This window comes from Bos mutus, chromosome 1 (genome assembly GCF_027580195.1).
Source record: "Bos mutus isolate GX-2022 chromosome 1, NWIPB_WYAK_1.1, whole genome shotgun sequence".
Lineage (NCBI taxonomy): Eukaryota > Metazoa > Chordata > Mammalia > Artiodactyla > Bovidae > Bos > Bos mutus.
The window spans coordinates 18,249,008-18,268,915 of record NC_091617.1 but is presented as its reverse complement, the minus strand read 5'-3'; the positions used below and the strand labels follow the sequence as shown (position 1 = coordinate 18,268,915).

The 19,908-nt window shown below is 37.7% G+C and overlaps 2 protein-coding genes across 4 annotated transcripts in view; one reads left to right on the top strand and one right to left on the bottom strand.

The window, feature by feature from the left end:
- Positions 1 to 693, top strand: part of CXADR (CXADR Ig-like cell adhesion molecule) — a 65,000-nt gene extending 64,307 nt beyond the window's left edge. Inside the window, exon 7 of one of the 2 annotated variants that reach the window (XM_070367547.1) lies at positions 141 to 693. In XM_070367547.1, coding sequence (XP_070223648.1) covers positions 141 to 225 — 85 coding nt within the window. In that variant the 3' untranslated portion in view covers positions 226 to 693. The remainder of the gene's footprint in view (positions 1 to 140) is intronic. The other variant, XM_070367539.1, reaches the window with a different exon arrangement.
- Positions 694 to 889: 196 nt separating this feature from the next.
- Positions 890 to 19,872, bottom strand: BTG3 (BTG anti-proliferation factor 3). Of its 2 annotated transcripts, none has more exons than XM_005898171.3 (5): positions 19,718 to 19,872; positions 16,113 to 16,291; positions 11,552 to 11,689; positions 6,433 to 6,640; positions 890 to 1,552 (listed from the first exon to the last, which is right to left on the bottom strand). In XM_005898171.3, the coding sequence occupies exons 2-5, from the start codon at positions 16,283 to 16,285 to the stop codon at positions 1,313 to 1,315; spliced, it is 759 nt and encodes a 252-aa protein (XP_005898233.1). In that variant the 5' UTR covers positions 16,286 to 16,291; positions 19,718 to 19,872; the 3' UTR covers positions 890 to 1,312. The 2 variants fall into 2 exon arrangements, with proteins under 2 accessions (XP_005898233.1, XP_014334409.1); XM_014478923.2 differs by having other exon boundaries at positions 19,647 to 19,860.
- Positions 19,873 to 19,908: the final 36 nt, after the last annotated feature.

Below are 19,908 nucleotides of genomic sequence, written 5' to 3'. Positions count from 1 at the left end.
CTGATCAAATAATTTAGGACTAGAAATTTAAAGATGTGTATAATGAGAAAGTGTAATCATCTTAGTTTTTAAAAATATACCTTCGGGGAAAAAATACAATTTTTTTTTAAATCCAAATTTTTCTCTTTTTGTTTTTGTAGTTCAAGTACACTTACGAGACTGATGGCACTACAGTGGTATAAATACGAAGGACCACTGAAGAATCTGAAGTACTGTACTGTTTGACTTTATTTTAGACCACTAATAAAGACTTTTAAAAATTCCATCGAATAGCTCAGACTGTAAAGCGTCTGCCTACAATGTGGAAGACGCGGGTTCAATCCCTGGGTCAGGAAGATCCTCTGGAGAAGGAAATTGCAACCCACTCCAGTACTCTTGCCTGGAAAATCCCATGGACGGAGGAGCATGGCAGGCTACAGTCTATGGGGTCGCAAAGAGTCGGATACGACAGCGACGTCACTTTCACTTTCACTTTAATAAAGACTTTAACGTGTTGAAGAAAAAAAGCACAAGGCAGAGCTTAGAGCATCTACAAGGACATTTCTGCTTTATGCAGTGGCACTAGGCATAGTCAGATGTCTTATCAACATTTGTACAGGCCAAATTCCAGGCTAAGAAAATCCTATGTATAGTGACTTTGATGACTGAAAGATGTTTCACTGTATTTATATTTTCAATTAGGTACTACTAACAAATTTTAGACTTTTTATATGAATCACTTGCTACTATAGCCTTTGGGAAAGTTATGGTTAATAAAAAAATTTTTTAAAGAAAAATGGAAATTGCTACATGGCTTTTTCTTTGCTAAATGTTTAACTAAACACTGCAGTGAGATATCCCTTTCACTCTTCTCTGTTTATGCACAGAACAGAAGCACACATTGTCATGCCTCAAACTACTTTTTATTTGCAACTACATGATTTTATGCAATTCTTCTAAACAACAACATAAAATAGATTTCCATGTGTATAAATAACTTACATACTTTCCATAAAGTAAATGCTCAAAGGTGCTAGATCATCCACTCCTACAGTATCCTCATAAGCAACAGAGCTGATGCACAATATATAAATACTCAAGTTTAATATTAAAAACTCAGGCACTTGACTAACTTTTATAAAGTTTCTCAAACTATATCAATATATCTAAAGTGCATATATATTTTTAAGAAAAGATTATTCTTAATAACTTCTCTATAAAAATAAGTTTGATGGTTTAGCCCATCTAACTTTACTACTTTAAGTATGAACTTTTAATGTGTAGTCAGGCTTATTCTACCTTCGCTCAACATGACACCAACAGACAAAAGCAGCTAGTGAGGTGCTAACATGTGAGGATTAATCCAGTGATTGCGGTCACAATGCATTCCAGGAGGAGGTACCCATGTTACTGGAACTGGGCGATATGGTTTATTCTTCCGTCCCTGATTTGGATAACCAAATGGAATGGGAGGAGGGTAGTGACTTTGATTGCCATTCCCTCGATACATTATTGGCTTTTTTCTGGGCAGCGGGTGCCACATTGGAAGAGGTGGGAATATTAATTCCGAAATCTGTAGGGAAAAGAAAATGGTAAATCAATAAAAAAACAAACTCACTCACCCACAACCCAAAGAGTAGCTCTAAGGGACATTCCCTACAGTCAAGTCTAAATATGTTAAAAACTTCAAATAAAGTAAGTGATCAGTATTTTTCAAATGAACAAAAATTAATAAACTCAAACACACCCCTCGAAAACCAGGTATTCTCTGGCTGTATCAACCAGAAAAGATGAAAACACAGAATGAGTAGAGGCCTGTAAGGACACATCATGTTTAAGACCGCTGGTGTCCAAAGCTGGCTGAAGAGTCACCTATGAAGCTTTTAAACACAAAAATGTCATGCCCCAGTCCTGTTCTAGTGAACAGTATTAACAAAATTTTAGGAAGAGAGGCCAGGTATTTTGATGACACTCTGCAGGTGATTCTAATGTAGCCAGTTTAGCATTTTGGAACAACAGTCTTAGATTATGCTGTAAGTAAAGTGGGACATCAAGTTCACATTATGCAAAATGTTTTCAGCAGTCTTGGACCTCTCTGCTCAGAATACTGTGCCCTGTGACTATGAGTTTCAGAGTTCTCTGATTTCTAATCTGCTCTTAGCATAGGGATTAAAAAATTTATATTCTGTATATCAGCACTACATTCAGGATAGAAAATTCAAAAGGCACGAAGTTGTATATAGTGGAAAAAAAAAGTCTCTCTTTATCTGATTACCAGCTACCCTCTCAGAGGCAGCAGACACTAATCAACTTTTTGATTACCTTTAGAGAGATTCTATGAATATACTTGTGTGTACATCAATATACACATTAAATATCCACAATTCTGCATACTGCTTCTATACTCAAATACATATCAGAGACATTCATATATATAATGACTTTTTCCATAAATCTACAGCTAGACAGTAATGCAGTGACTATGCCATAACTAAATCAAGTGGTATCTTGTTGACAGGACATTTCGGCTGCTTTCAGTCTTTTAAAACAACAATGCACAAAAGCACACAAAACAATGCTGCAGTGAATAATCTTAGCATGCACAGTTAATTCTTGATTACCTACAATGGGGAAATGAAAACATTTATTAATAGTTCCAACTAATAATTGACCTATACTAAAAACCAATAGTGAAGTGGAATGTTTTCATTTCTTTCTACATTGGGGTCCTGGTAAGCTTTTAAAACTCAAAAAGTAGACACAATTCTGGAACAATGATTCCCACAAGCAACCACTGTTCAAATCTCTATCACAGACTGAGTTTTCCCTGTTTGTGAACACCATATAAATGGAAGGTATATATTCTTTTGTGTCTAGCAATATTCTTTTTTGGGGGCTGTAACACATGACTTGTGGGATCTTAGTTTCCCTACCAGGAACCAAACTTGTGCCCTTGGCGGTGAAAACAAGAGTCCTTAACCACTGGACCACTAAAGAATTCCCTGGCAAAATTCTTCTGCTCAAAAGAATGTTTTTTAGGTCCTTCTGTACTGTGTCTATTATAAAATCTGTTTTATTGTTATTATCCTATGGTATAAATGAATATATGACTATCTTCCCCCATTCACTTGTTAATGGATATTTGTTTTTTTTACTGTTATAAACATTCTAGTAAGAGGCTTTGTAGATATGGTTCTTTTCATTTCTCTTGTTAAAATACTTAGGAGTGGAACTGTTGGGTTATAGGGCAGATGCATATTTAAGTGCCAAGCAGTTTTCAAAGTGACAGTACCATTTTTTACACTTTCATCAACAGTTTATGAATCCAGCTTCTTCACATCCTTGTCAGCACTTGGTACTGTCAGATGTTTTAATTTTAGCCATTCTGAAAGTAGTGTTTCACTGTGGCTTAAATTTACAATTACCTGATAACAAATAAGGCTGAGCACCTTTTTCATTTGCTTACTGGCCATTTATATAACTTCTTTTGTACAAGTGTTTTTTCACATCTTATACCCACTGTTGTTATTTGGATCATTTGTCTTTTATTGTTGATTTATAGGACTGATTTTTAAAGTATATTCTGAAAACAAGTCCTTTGACAAATATATGTATTGAGAATATTTTGTTCCAGCCTATACTTCTGCCCATTCATTTTCTTTACAGTTTCTTTTGATGGGCAAAGATTTTTAATTTTGATGAGGTCAAATTTAATAACATTTTTGGAAGAAATCTTTGCCTATCCTAAATAATAAAGGTATCTCCCTATGTTTTCTTCCAAGTGTCAGATTTAGTATTTATGTTTAGGCCTGTGACCCATTTAAAATTAGTTGTTGTTGTTGTTGTTTTAATGTATGGAATAAGGTAGCAGTTAGGGTCACTTTTTAAAAAATAAATGGATTATCCAATCGTTTCAGTACCAGTTCTTATAGATTTTCCCCACTGAATTGCTTTGGCACTTATTAAAAAAAATTTTGTACGTAAGGAGTCTACTATCTGTTCCAATAATATATTTGTGTATCTTTAAACCATTACCACAGGGATTGCCTAGTGGTTCAGTGGTAAAGAATTCATCTGCCAGTGTAGGAGAGGCGGGTTGATTCCTGGGTGGGGAAGATGCCCTGGAGAAGGAAATCATAACCCACTCCACTATTCTTGCCTGGGAAATCCCATGAACAGTGGAGCCTGGTGGACTACAGTCCATGGGGTCACAAAAGAGTTGGACACAACTTGGAGAGTAAACAACAAACCATTAACACACTGTCTTGATAAACATAATGACTTGATATTAGTGTGAGATCTCTGACTTGATTCTCCTTTCTTTCAATTTTATCTAGAAAAAAGCCTTTTGGGATTTTGATAGCAAGGTGAATCTATAGACCAATTTGGGGAGAAATTACATAATCTTCATTTTTAGTGGAGAATTATCTTTGGAGGTTCCTTTCAGAAAACACAGACCCCTATCAGAGAACAAAGACCCCCAAGCTAGAAATTATTTTGTCCATACTTTGATAACCTCTTTTTTTAAGGTTCTTCTTGGTAAAGCCAGATCCAAGATGAAAAAAATGGACAGGTAAAAAAGATCTTAAAGTGGACCATCTGCTCCAACTTTCTACACAATGACTGTTAAGAGCTGAACTATACTTCTCCATTATGAAATGTTTTGTGAAAGTGAATGTAATGTCAAAAAGAACTGTTTTATTTTAAAAGCACATAAAAGACACTTCCATTTCTATGCTTTTCTGTTAGAATTTTATCCCAGTAGTCTTTCAACAAGGGGGAAAACAAGTACAATTTAATTTTAAAAGAAAATCTAAAAATTAAAGGTCAATTTACTTGTAAAAATTAGTAGCAATAAGTTCAATTTGGGATTCATATTCTTGCTTTACTGAGTAACAACAAATAAAATTCTGAGATCAAATTACCACACATCTCAATGAATTGCAAGTAATTTAACAATGGTAATTTGTAGCACATAATGTATCACACAGGGAAAAAAGTCCAAAATATTTATGTCAGTGGTCTTAAAATGATCCCCGAAATACAAATATTATGTTTACTTATCTATATAGGGACTCTATTGGGAAGGATACAAAAATAACTGGTAATGAACACCTTCATGCAAGGGCACAAGACTGGTGGCTGGGGAAGCGGAGGACCTGTCACTGTTGTACTCTGGCTTTCCAGGTGACGCTAGTGGTAAAGAATCTGTCTGCCAGTGTAGGAGACGTTAAGAGATGTAGGTACAATCCCTGGGTTGGGAAGAGTCCCTGAAAAAGGGCATGGCAACCTCTCCAATATTCTTGCCTGGAGAATCCCATGGACAGAGGAGCCTGGTGGGCTACAGTTTATAGGGCTGCAGAGTCGGACACAACTGAAGTGACTCAGCATGGACGCACATACTGTTTCAAGTTAATTTTTTAAAGGTTCAGTCTCTAATACTCATGATACTCTGATTTCTTACTCATTAAAATCTAAGTTCTCATTTTAGGCCAAATCAAACCATACCAGAAACCTGTTCTGTTTAATTATATCTAATTAAGCCCAACTTAATAAAAACAGGTATATTTAAAAATAGACTCAAAATCAGAAAAAGTACATGTACAGAATAAGGCTCAACTCAAAAGATTTTTTTTTTTTTTTACTTGACAATATTTCCTGTTGAAAAGTACTGTTAAGAATTTTACAATCTATAATACATTAACTGTTCTTTGGTATGTGGGGTATAAGTAATAAATAAGTGAACAAAGTACACGTCTGACTGCTATGTGTTAGTTGCTCAGTTGTGTCCCACTCTTTGTGACCATATAGACCACAGCCTGCCAGGCTCCTCTGTCCATATAATTCTCTGGGCAAGAATACTGGAGTGGGTTGCTATTCCATTTTCCAGGGGATATTCCCAACCCAGGGATCGAATCCGGGTCTCCTGAATTGCAGGCAGATTCTTTACCAACCGAACCAGCAGGAAAGCTCTCATGCTTGCTATATGATTCTTACATGTTAAGGCAAAGAAAGATATTGTTTTGGCTTGAATGAAAAATTAACTAAAGAAAAATTTATTGATGTTTCTCTTTAACCACAGGGAGGGAGGAACATGAAAGTTAAACCTAAAGTTACAAATTGGAAGAGTTAAAGGCTACAAAAAAAAAAAAGTAGCTGTTTCTGAAAGCACTAAGGATTTTAAAACATCAGAAGTGTTTTATTTCCATGATTCTTCCTATTCTTTTTGAAATATATTTATCCTACATATTGAATAGTAAAGCAGACCTTTGATAAAATGACTCAGGATGCCTATTCTCATCTCAGATGAAACAGCTTCCCCTTAGTGTGGAAAGGCAAGAACTGTGATCTAAAATCTCAAGTCAGAAATCCTGGGCAATATGAGCAGAATTACCCAGGATGACCTTGCAAGCCCTGCTCAGGACCTTCAGTATGGAGCCACTTCATGGTTACCTGGTACACAGGGCTGGGGGTCGCAGCCACAGAATTCGGTTTCACTTCCACTTCCTTACATGTTTCTTCATCTGAAGAGGAGGATCCTGAATGATAATCAGAGGTAACCTTATCAAGGGCCCTGGTAACTTTCTTGGAAATCTCATCCTTGTTTTCATCCTCATTTTCAAAGCTGGCAACAATGAATGCATTATTTTTCTCTCCATACCTTAGAATAAAAAAATCCAAAAACAAAAAACTTAGAAACCCTGAAGTTATATCAACAAAGCAACAAATGTCCATAAAAACAACTGAACAGGTCTGGACATGCCACCAGTCCCGGGCCAAGAAGGAACCCTCCCAGAACTTGATTCTATATATATAGTATGTTAACCCAGCTCCATGCCAACAGGCAGGCGACAGTTTTCCAGTCTATTAACGTATCAAAAAAGTGACCTCATTCATTCTCTTTTCCGATTTTCTTTTTTACTGCCCCAAGAGAAATTCATTGATTACATTTTTGTATGCACCACTGAAATTGGCCATACATTAAAGTACTGGACATTTACATTAATACAGTAAAACTTTCTAATGAATTTTTAATTGACCCCTATATTGTAGATCATAGTAATTCAAGTCAAAAATCAACTAGATATTTCTTATGGGATTTACTTTTACTGCAATTAAATTAAAAAAGGGGCCTGTGTTTCCTGTATCTACACTGACAAAAATGAGAACTGAGGGAACTGTTGAGGTTAAAGAGAAAAAGAAAATATAGCTACTGTTGAGGAAAATAAAAGGATTTTTCTTGAATTACACTGCTGATTTCAGAGATTCCTATGATAAATGTTCACTTCTTTTAAGCAGTGTTTTTATTCTTCCAAAACATTTTTAAAGCCTTGATCTAAGAAAAACTGTCAGGATATCTAACTTTGGCTATTGGTTACTAGAAAAAAAAATTCTGCGATCAGGGGAAAATAGCATAATACACAGTAAAACTAGGAGTTTTCATTGAGAGGACAAAGAAGAAACCGACAAATCCATTCAAATAAATTAGACATCATAAACACTATGAAACAATTTCTAGGAAGTGTTAGGACAAAGGAAATGAACTGTTAAGCAGTCTTACACAACATGTAATTAAAGTTAAACAAATGATTCCAAGCTTACAAAATGTAAGAATGACTTCAAAAGAAAAATAAGGTTAACTATGATGTCAATTAATTTCAAGATAACTCGTCTCAAATTATTTCTGAATCAGGATATTAACAATTAAGTAAAAGGCCTAATTACAACAAAGTCTATGAAAGTTTAAATAGCAATCAAGTAGTCTCATAGGTGAGTTCTATTTCTTTTAGCTGTGCTATCTTCTATTCTCATGGGCTGAATGGGGCCATAAATGCAATCTAAATACAGTATATAATTCCCTTTTTCTATTCTCTTTCAGTCTGTCTCATAAACTGCTATAGGATGGTGGAAAGAGCACAAGACATGTTTTTGGTTCTGCTCTGCCATGTACTAGCTGTAACCAGGTACAAGTTATGCAGTCTGTCCAGGCCTTAGTTTCTTATCTGCAGGATGAGGAAGCTGGAAATAGTTGGATAGTGGTTGTTCTTCAACTGGTGATTCTTCTTCTTAGAAAATGCCTGAACAATTGGGTGAGTTCTTCACAACACAGAATTCACGAACTACAATTTCAACTCAGGCAAAACAGAAAGGCAGGAAATCTGAGAAAAAACCCTACCTCAGTAGAAACAGAAACCTAAACCAAGGGCAGACATCTAAATGACTGAAGGATCAGCTTTATTAACTCAGATTTCTTTGACACTTGAGCTCAATTAGGTTTTGCATTTTTCCCTTGGTAGTATTTTGGCATGAGGGCTCTCTTCAGGGTAAGTGAAACAGCTTACTATATTACCGTAATAGCAGAACATGCAATTAATTCCTCAGAATTAGTAAGGGACAAGTTTTAAACTTTACAATTTAAAATTTAAACACACTGCTAAAACATTAAGACCAACTGAGTTAATTTGAAAAATATCAATAGTATCTAATGCTCTTTATCAGGAAAAGAAAGGATTACAGAAATTACAAACAAAAAAGAAGTGTAGACTACTGAGTAGATAATAACATGCCAGCTATTTGCAGGATTTCTCCTTATAGGAAAGATCTGTTTTCTATTCAGTATAATCTGAAGTATTTCACGAAGTGATTACCTTTCTAACTATATAACACTTTTGCATTCTTCCAATATCTATCCTGAGGGAATAATTCTATGAATAATGTTCTGAGTAGATTTCAATTATTTTTTACAACCACAGCCTTTAGTATACAATGATTTATTATTTTTAATGACTCACATTATTTATTCAACTATGTAACTGCTGTATCAGTTTTAATTTTCAGAATATTCCCAGTTTGGATTCAAAAGCACTAATAAATATCTCAATTTCCTTTATTAATTTATAGCAATCATCTCTACCCAATTACTAACACTTTGTTTCCTCTGGGGTTTCTATCATCACTTAATGAACATTCTAAAGATAATTTCTATTAACTGTGAAGAAACTCACATCATAGTCAATTTGGGGCAAAATTTTGATCATACAGAAGGCAATGCAAGGATTTTCTTATACTAGCAAGATGAGAAAGCTCAGTAATTTTTCATTATCTGGTATTATCATATAATGAAGTATTCACTTTAAAACAGAATGTCCACGTAACTAAAGCTCTCATCTTCAGGTGTCAAGATATGGTTTAAGCATTTCAAATAAATATGTCCATAATGTTCATGTAATTCACCAACTTCTTAAACATCCTTGGATACAGAAACTTTCCCCTATGATTTAAGACTGTTGTATTAAATATTCCTTATTTGACAGTGTGATAATATATTTGGCTCAACTCTTGCTTTTTTGTTCCCACTTCTATGTTAGACTATTACTTTTTTTGTAAATTTATGACAACAGTATCCTAGGGGACTGGTTCCAGGACCATCCCCTCCCCCTCCTCTCCCAGTGTGAAAATCTATGGCTGCCCAAGTATTGTACCTTAAATAAAATGGCAAGGTATTTGCATACAACCTGCCCACACGCTCCCATACACTTTAAACTATCTCCAGATTACTTATCATATCTAATACAATGTAAATATTATGCAGATACTTTGAATATTATGTAAATAGTTGCATAGCATGGCAAATTCAAGTTTTGCTTTTTAGAACTTATCTTTAATTTTTTCCCCTCAAATATTTTTGAACTAAAGTTGGTTGAATGCGTGGATATGGAACCCTCAGATATGGAAAGTCAACTGTATTTTGAACAGTCCCCCTTCAAATGTCATGTAAGTCTTAATGGCTTAAAAAACTATACAACTTAAAGAACTGTGCATGAAGTAAGAGTAAATCAGGATCAAAGTATAGGCCTTAAAAAAGTAAGTATTTCAATATAGTTATTTTTGTGATAGCTATTTCTTGTATACTGAAAAGTCTTCTGCAGGGATTCAGTGGACCAAGTCTACAAAACAAAGTCTGACCCTGGCCTGAGGTAAATCCGTCCTTAGTCCCAGACTCTAAAAATTGTCTGACCTTCTCAGACCAAAAATTGCTGCTATTCCTTTTTATGAGAAATAAGTACTGGAAAATCTACCTGCCTCCAGTTTTCCAAAGCAATAAGCTTACATAAGACACCAGCTTACATCAAGCAGCCCCAGGGTGGTCCAGAAAATTGTTGCAGAACAACCATGTATTTATCCAGCATGTCTTCGTCACCACTTTCATTGATGAAGATCAAGTCACAGCCCATGACCACCTTTAGAAGATATTAGGGTTACATCAAAAGCACCTCTACTACAATCAATGGGTAAACTGTACCTCTAAACCAAAGAGAAAACCCTAATGGAACAGCTGTAGGAAATCACTCACAGGGGGTTCCATGCATCTGTTCATCCTGTCTGGAAACATCTTTCCTACTTTGTCATCTAGTCAGTCAACTGCAACTCCTTCACCACTCAGCTCAAGTATCACCTACTCAATAAAATCAGTCCTCTGTATCTATGGGTTCTGCATCCGTGCATTCAGCCAACCACAGACCAAAAATATTGGGGGGAAAAAAATCTAGAAAGTTCGTAAAAGAAAAACTTGAACTTCTTCAATTTAAGGCAACTATTTACATAGCATTTACATTGTATTAGGTATTATAAGTAATCTAGAGATGATTTAAAGTAAATGGGAGGTTATACACAAGTTATATGCAAATACTGCACTATTTTATATAAGGGACGTGGGCATCCAAGGATCTTAGTTCTGGCTGTGTATGCGCGTGTGTGGTGAGGAGTGTCCTGGAACTAATCCTTCACTGATATACCAAGGGGTGACTACAGTCTTCCGTGAGGCAGTAACTTTCTCCTTTGTGCCACCAACCAGGGCATCTTGTACATATTTCTATTATAGCATAAATCTCACTCTGTTGTTATCTGCTTATTCTTTCTTCTCCCTTATTACACTTTGAACTACCTGAAAGAATAATGTCACTTTCATTTCCACAACTAAGAATGCCTGGTCCACAATGAATGCTTTTAAAGTGAATGAAGTTCAGCTTCATACCTAACACACCTAGCTTTTACAATTCTGCTCATTAGGAAACAAGAAATAATTTCCATTATGAAAATAAAACCACAGAAAGTTCACTCAGCCACTTAAAAGCCAAAAGGGGCAGGGGGCGGGGAAAGGCAAGAGTAGAAACAAACAGCAACAGAGACCAACCAAAAGTAATTATCCAGTATTATTTGGGATTAGCAACTTTCCTAGTTTGAAGAGGGGAAAGGGCACTATCAAATGCGAGAAGGTAATAACTGACCTATGGGGAGTCAAGGTATCTAAATTCTACAATAAACTTGGTAAAGCTCTTCAAAAAAAAACCCCTACTCTATCATTTCTTAAGTTTCTTTAGTTGTAAAACAGGAGTGTAACCAGTCTTTTACTATCACCTCCTAGAAGATTAGTTTACAAAATTCACATCTGAGAAAGCCAAACAACCAGCTCCTGGCCATTAAGATACGTGTATAGGCAGTACCTGAGAGAATTTCATAAAAATCAATTCCAGCATGGTGATCAGTTCAGTTGCCAAACTCAAGAACTCACCTACAGCACACCTCACATGGGTCCACCCATAGAGTGAGTTCCTTTGGCAAGCCCAGGTCACTGTACAAGATGCAGCTGTTCTCACAGGCTTTCAGGACATCAGGATCAACTCTCTGAAACTTATTGACACGAATGCATCTACAAAAAAGTGGAGTAATGTTAATAGCTTTAAATAAAATTTAAATCAGAAACTTAGTTATATCTACTAGTATTTGCCAACATGAATTAAAAAAAATAAAACCCTGGTAAAGAACTCAGGAATACCTATCCTAAATAGATTAACAAATCTGAACTAAAGGCAAAGAGACAGCAGCAGCATCAATGCTGCTGTCTACCCAGCCTGTAGAAAGAAGAGGGCATCTGCATGAGCACAGGGAAATCAGAACTGGCTCTACCTCATTTCAGATAGTAACTACTCAACCTCACATGTACTTCAACAAGCAAGGAGTATGAAAGTTGCATGAAATTACTTAGAACTTTGAATGCAAAAAATTAGCCAAATTCCTGTATAACAAAATCTCCAGCTAACAAAAAGACCTCAACTAATGTTTTAAACAATATTCAGAAATTTTTGTGACAAGTTTTGCTCTGTCATTACTTTGCTTAAGAAGAGTATCCTTTGCCTTACCTATAACTGTTCTCTAAATACCAAATCAGTCAAGGACACAGAACCATTTTTATCATGTATTAAGAGTAAAAGATAATCCAAAAGTGTTACTGGCTTATTTAAGTTGTGTTACTCAAGGGTTTTCCTATTTTTTAGTTAGCAAAAAAGTGAAAAAATTCTAAACCAATAAAGACTGTTCCAGCACACAGTTTATAGGATCTTAGTTCCCTGACTAGGGATCAAACCTGGGCCCACAGCAGTAAAAGCACAGAGTCCTAACCACTGGGCTACCAGGGAATTCCCATCTGTCCCATTTTTTCTTTTAACTCAAGAAGTACCAACCACAGCTACCTAACAGAATGCTCAAAGATGGCTCTCAGTATGAATGCAAAAATACCTCTTAAAATAAGTATCCTGCTTACACAGAGAAATTTTTAGTTACAATGAAAGTATTTACTGCCTACAGCTAAGAAATGAACCAAGAGAATCCAGGTTTTTGTACTAATCCTGATTTATAGTGTGAAAGTATGAAAGTAAAAGTGTTATGTCTCTCAGTCATGTCCAACTCTTTGTGATCCCCATGGACTGTAGCCCCCAGGTTCCTCTATTCAAGAGATTCTTCAGGTAAAAATACTGGAGTGGGTAGCTATTCCCTTCTCCAGGGGGTCTTCCCATCCCAGGGATTGAACCTGGGTCTCCTGCACTGCAGGCAGATTCTTTACCGTCTGAGCCACCAGAGAAGCCCACGATTTACAAGGTGAATTTAGATTAAATCATTTTACTTCTTCTTCAGACCCAAAGCTTTAAAATATAGAAAATATAAGTTAATTGACAAATATTGATAATACTACTAACTATAATACTGTAACATCAAGAGAATAATGTGTTTATATTTAATTAGTCAATTTCCATTTTCATTTAAAACAGTGAAAAAGTTCTCATTAGATAATAGCTAATATATATTTCTAAGTAATAATAATAACAACCCTTTTTGAAAGTTTTCTAAATACTTTGTATGTATGGCCATACCTCAGACATTGTGGGTTGGTTAAAGACCAGAGCAATAAAGTAAGTATCACAATAAAGCCAGTCACAAATTTTTTATTTCTCAGTGTATATAAAAGTTATATTTATACTACACTGTAGTCTATTAAATGTGTAATAGCATTACATCTAAAACACAATATACATAGCTTTATGCTAAAAAATGCTAACCATCACCTGAGCCTTCATCGAGTCTCTGTAATAGTAACATCAAAGATCCCTTATTACAGATCACTAAAACAAATATAATAACAAAAAAGTATGAAATACTGTAAGATTTACCAAAATGTGACAGAGACGCAAAGTGAGCAAATGCAATTGCAAATGTGGTGCTGACAGACTTGCTCAATGCATGCTTGCACAAAACTTCAATTTATAAAAACCACATCTGTGATATAAAATAAAGCAAAGTACAATAAAACAAAGTATGTCTATATTAACTCTTTAAATTTTCACATTGATCCTGTGAGTTACATACTATTTTCTCCATTGCAAGAAAGAAAGGAGGCAGAGAGAGTTTGAGTAACTTGCCCAACATTACCCGGCAAGAAAGTAGTGAATGCAGGGTTCAGATCCACAACAGATGCCAAAGTTCATCTTATTGAACAACCCAATTAGGCCTATATTTATCATAACATCACCATTAACAATTTAGCAAATTCAGAGTAAAAATTTAAAACTAGTTTAAAACATGTAAGAAAATCTTTGTTCCTTTCTATGAGATGGTCTTATGTTATAGATTCTAATGTTGTGTAGGTTGATTCAAAAGTCCCATGTGCCCAGGATCAAAATCAGTTAAGGGTAAGGAGATAGATCTTACATGTATACATGTATGTGTTTTTTAACACACAGTGAAGATGTAGGCTCTGAGCTTAAAAAAAAAAATGTAAATATAAAGGCTTAGAGACACTGTTTCAACAAAATTTGCATACCATACATATTTCTATGCTATTTTTTTTTCACTCTAGATACTGTGACTACTTACCCATTAGCCACTCTTCAAAAACAAGATTTTAAAAGTTGCATAAAAATAGTCTATCATTTACTTGACAGTGTAGTGCTTTCCAATTTTTTGCAATTATAAAGTGTAAGAAATATCCATATTCATACATATTTGTCTGCATTTCTGATTATGATTCTAGAATAGATTTTAGGAGACTCAGTTTTCAAAGACTATGAATATTTTTACAGATCTCGGTAATGTTGCCAAATTGCCCTTATTTGTGGTATGTTGCAGAGAAACATACTAATATAAAAACTTTAGAAGAAAAAGAACACTTCTATGAAGAGTCTAAAACTTTGGTTAATTCTATAGTCTACTAATTTTTATAAAAGAAAACAACCCACTATTAACTCTAATAGTTTTCTACTTCAAAGATGGCTTCAAAATGACTCAATAATGATAGTTCTGATTACATGCCAATTTAATCCTGTTTGGCTAACTTTTTTCCTCAAGTTTTTGAAATTAATGGAAATGAAATTGTACACTGTCTGATCTTTAAGCATTTATTTGACAGTGTCTCCTTTTTCAGTAACAGTACAGTGGCTTGGCACTACCAAAAGCCTTAGTCCAATGTCAACTACATCAGTGTAAAAAGCCTCAAGAGCTCTAATTCACAAAAGCTGTACACTTTATCAGAAATGAAGATATGCAGGAAAAAACTGAGAGAATCAAGTGAGAGGATAAAAACAATAACTTGAATTACATCCACATCTCTACTTTCACTCACATTTTCCAGTATACTAGGAAACCTCTTTGGATAAAAATGAGAGAGAAATATATCAATTACTTTGATTCTTTTCAACAGATCACATGCTTACCTTGCTTTTCACAAATGAAAACTAAACAAGTCATATTTTTACCTCCTTTGCACACTGAATAGTCATACACTTGACAAGAACACAGTGACTGGAAGAAAATTCTTTTTACTGTGAAGTGCTGATTTGTGGAGGAATCTTTAGGGGCAGCAATATGCATAAATAAAAGAATTTATATTCATGACAGTCACAACTGTTCCACTTTTATTTTTTGGTCACATCCACAAATGGGACACAGTTTGACAGCTGAGTTTAGTAGAACATTCTCAACTCAGGTTCCCAAGTAGTCACATAAACACTAAAGAGAGAACATGCCAGGACAAGTTTTACAGGAGTCTGCTCTTCTTTAAACTGTATATGCAACTTATAAACTGGAGTACAAAAGACAGCTGGGAGTGAGAACTGCCTTCACCCTCAGAGACAAGGCAGTGGTCAGACTGTGGTGTAACAGAAAGCTCCTAAGAATTTAGGGTGAGTTAGACCTGAATTCAAATTCCAGAGCTAGTATTTACCATTTGCAAATCATAGGTAAGTTACCTTCATCTATAAAATGGTTACACTGGCTTCTACTACAACGAATTATGCACAGTACAAATGAAATCATTCCTGTGTCGAGAACATATCAGGTGTTCTAATAATCTTATTTCTCATTTTCCAGAAAACTTTTAATATGTCGCATGTAATTTACTTTTAGATACAAGGATCTCATTTCTCTCAGCTCTTACCATGCCCTTTTCTAAGTGATAGTTTCAGGGGTCCTCTACAATTGTGAAAATCCTCAACTACCTGTGATACACAAAGAAAAACACTCAGGAGTCACACTATGACCACAAAACTAATTCCCAGGAGTCTACAGATTGGCATCCCAAGTCCAGGCAGTAGGAGTCCCAACAACAAATGCTTGTATTTTTAAGTGAATAAGGAAAAAATAAATGAGCCACTCCTGAGCTGGGTATGATGCAGCTAAACTGTGAAAGACATAGACAGGACACCATCACTCCTCTGGCTCCTAACCCTAACCCTAACCCTTTGAGGAGCTGATGATCATCCCCTTCACTCAGTCCAATTCAAATGTCCAAGCTAATCCTTTACCTGTAGGCTTGTCCTTTTGATGGTTTTTCCGGATACCAGTGATTTTTATATTTTTCTTGAAGTATCAGGGTCAATTTCTCAGCAAACCTCTCGACTGCTTCTTTTTTCAATTTATCATGTTTTCGAACTAGTCTTGTGAAAAAGAAGACTACAGCAGCAATTTCGTTCTTCATTTTCTCCTGCAAAGATAAAATAGTTTTTCTCAAAAAAGTGGAAACATCAAAATTTGAAGATAAAGCTCTGTGAAATATACCTCCTTTACAGCCCCCTTTCCTCCTGCCAATTTTATCTCGTGTTTCATTGGCTGATATCTGGAGCAAGGAACAGTCACTAATTTATGCCATAAAGACCTTATTATTAAATACTGCTTAAGAATTTTATCACCTTTGTAAGGAGTTCACTAAAGAGAGCACACCAAGTTGTTCCTGTTAGCTAAAATAAAAATCAGAGATATCACTCAGAAGTACTACAATGATACCACTATAAGCTTTTACTACATGCATAAATATTTAACTATAATAATTCAAGTTTAAAATTATAAGAAATAACTTGTACTTTAAAACATAAAAAAGTCCACTTTAAAATCCAGTATTGTAGAGCCAATATAGAAAACAGTTTAGCAGTTCCTAAAAAGGTCATATATATATATATAGGGCTACCACATGACCCAGCAATTCTACTTCTAGCTCTATACCCAAGAAAAATGAAGCCATATGTTCACACAAAAACTTGTACACAAATGTCCGCAGAAACATTATTCATAATAACCAAAAAGCAGAAACAAACTAAATGTGGAGCAACCGATATACGCATAAATAAAATGTGGAATATTATTCATCAACAGAAATGACAAACTGGTAGGTGCTACAACATGTATGAAACTTGAATACATTATGCTAAGGGAAAGAAGCCAAAAGATCAAATACTGTATAACACTATATGAAATGTCCAGAATAAGCAAATCTATATAAACAGGAAATAGATTAGTGGCCTAGGGGTAGGAGAATGGGGGAGGAGTGATGTCAGTGAGTATAAGACTGCCTTTTGAAATGATGAAAATGTCCTAAAATTGACTGTGGTGATGGTTCTACAACTTAGTGAATATACTAATACCAATGAACTGTACATTTTAAATGTGTGGATTATAGAGTGTGTGAACTATATTTCAACAAACCTGTCATACACAAAGATCCACCATCGAGCTTCTCTAAGTATTCTTTCAGGACCAGAGACATAGGTAAATATGACCAAAAAACCCAGCTCTATCAAAGCATATTTAAGAAAGTGGAAATTCAGGATCATTCATGGAAAACCAAACTAAAAGGAATAATTAGACATTCAGCTGCATTTTGGAACTGCCTCAAGAAGGATTCTTTTTAAACGTCAGATCTGATTTGATTAATCCATAAAAGCAAAAACCTTGTACTGGTTATCTTTCTTGTACTGGGATTGTTTCAATGTATATTCTGTCTTTACCCGATGAGCTCATTCATTTGGCTGCTGTAAGTAACTTGGAGTTATCAGATGCTGCATTTACTAAGCAACACCACCTTTTCAGAGCCAATTATTAAAGACATACAGCCTCTGCTATGTCTGGTGTAAAAACTGACTAACCTAGCCTATAGTTCTTTCAGATTTAAAAACTAAAGCTGATTCTGTTAGCTTCCTTTTTCTTTTCCCAAACTTCCTCTTAAAGTCTGTCTTCATAGTATGATTCCTTTCCTCCTTGTGCAAATTCAAACAAGGGACATCAGTGTGAAATAAATTCTGTATGGTATTTGAGAAGTATGCTGGCAGCCATAGCTACCCTGATCCTAGATGGGAAGACACCCAAACCTTCCTCCTGGAACCCTAGAATGGGTTTCTTCTATGGCCAGCAGCACACAACCCCAGCCCTCTGCAACTGCTGTGCAGCCTCCTGTTGAAAAAAACGTCAGCCATTTCCACATATAAAGCTGTATTTATACTCCACCACGTTATGATAGAAAAGAAAACCCACTGCAATTTAATATATGCTTTGGGATGAAACTTGCTGATGGAACTACATCAGCCTCCACCCCACCAAAGAAAACAAGGAATCACGCTAAAGAAATATACTCCATCCCCAACTAACTCATTTTCTTCATTCAATTTGCCAACTCCGCTCTACATATCTGAGTGTGGGGTTTTGTTTTCCTTTCCTGCCCCCCTCCACCCCTCCTCGGCCCTCTGTTTCACATCAGAAAATAAAAGGAAGAAAGGAAGGAAAGAACCACTTAGTGGTGGCTTTGGGTTGTAACACAAGATGAGTCATATGGAATTTTTTTTTTTTTTTTTTCCACTTTTGAAGGAATAGTGCCTGATTTGCTGACAATTTAACCCACCCTCACAGGTCAGTATTCCAGGAGGATCCGAAGGGTACCCCCCAGAGGGGAGAGTTATAAAGTCAGGAAGCAGAACCCAGCAAGGCCCAGAAGACCCGAGGTACGCAAGCGAAGTATCTCGAGTAAGGGGCCACAAACCCTCCACCCACACTCGGAGCGAAAAGCTCCCATTTTAAATCTCGCACGGTGACGTCATCCGGGGACGTAGTCACCGCGGCAGCTCCTCAAGTTCTACTTTGTTCCACAGTCTCCTCGGCTCCCGGCGGCGGGCCGAGAACCCCAAGGAAAACCCAGCCCTGCCTGCCAGGAGTTTATAACTTTGTACTTTTCCCTCCCTTGTAACGAGAGGCGAGTCGAGCCCGTTTCTGGAAACAAGTATTTTTCCGGACAGACTTTCCCAAGGTTGAGGGAATCCCAGCCGCGGGGGGCGGGTGAGGAGCCTCGGACCAGCCTCGCGGCGCCACAAAGCGGGCTCCAGACCCCGAGAGGCAGGATTCCCGCGGCGCTGGGAGGTGGGCTTTTCATGCCCCAGCAGCCCGCGGCCCGGCACTGGCACGGGGCTCTTGAGGAGCGCTAGGTGAGGGGGCACCCCACGTATCCACCCACTCCTGGAAGAACCGCCCGCGAGCGCGTCCAACTTCTGCAATCGCGGATTTTCCCGAGTTAAGGGGGCAGGGCCCCGAACCCCGTTCCCTTCCTCCCCCGCGAACAGTTGCGCAGGGTCCGTCGCCCCCGGGCAGATTCCAGCCTTCGGAGGCCCGGGTTCGAGAACTCGACTGCCCTCAGGCGCGACCTCCCTCCACCCCGACACAGCAAGCCGGGTCTCCGGGTCCAGAAAACCCACGGCCGCGCGAGGAAGGCTGTCGCCCACCCCGAGCGGAAGGTAACGCGCTGTGGAAACGTGGCAGGAGCCTCTAGGCGGCGTCTCCGCCGTCGCGATGCCCCTGAGGGTCTCGCGGAAACCCTCGAGGACCGCCCCCTTCAGTTCCCAACCCTTCCTTCGCGCCGGGCCAGAGCCGATGCAAGCCTGTTTGACCCAGCACTCCTCGCGGTCCCCCCACGCACTGCCCGCCCGCGAGCCTTCGACGTGGCCTCCTGGGCGCCCGGACCACCCTCCTCCCGCTGCCCTGAGCCCCGCCATGTCCGCCTCCTCCTGGCCCAGTCCTCTCACCGCCGCCGCCTCCGCTCTGGGGCCAGAGATTCGGCGACCCCGACAGTCCCCGGGCCGGGAACCGAACGTACCGCCTTAGCGGACAGGCGCTCAGTGAACGAGCGCTGCAAGCCTCGTCAGGCTTGTGAGGCTCCCGCGTCGTCGGGCTGCCAAGCGCGCGCTGAGAGGGCGGGCTGGCTAGCGCGCGAGAGCTAGCGAACGCGGCCCAGAAGCGACGCGCGGGGGGTTCGCGGGCCGGAAGAGGGGCGGGGCGATGACCCGG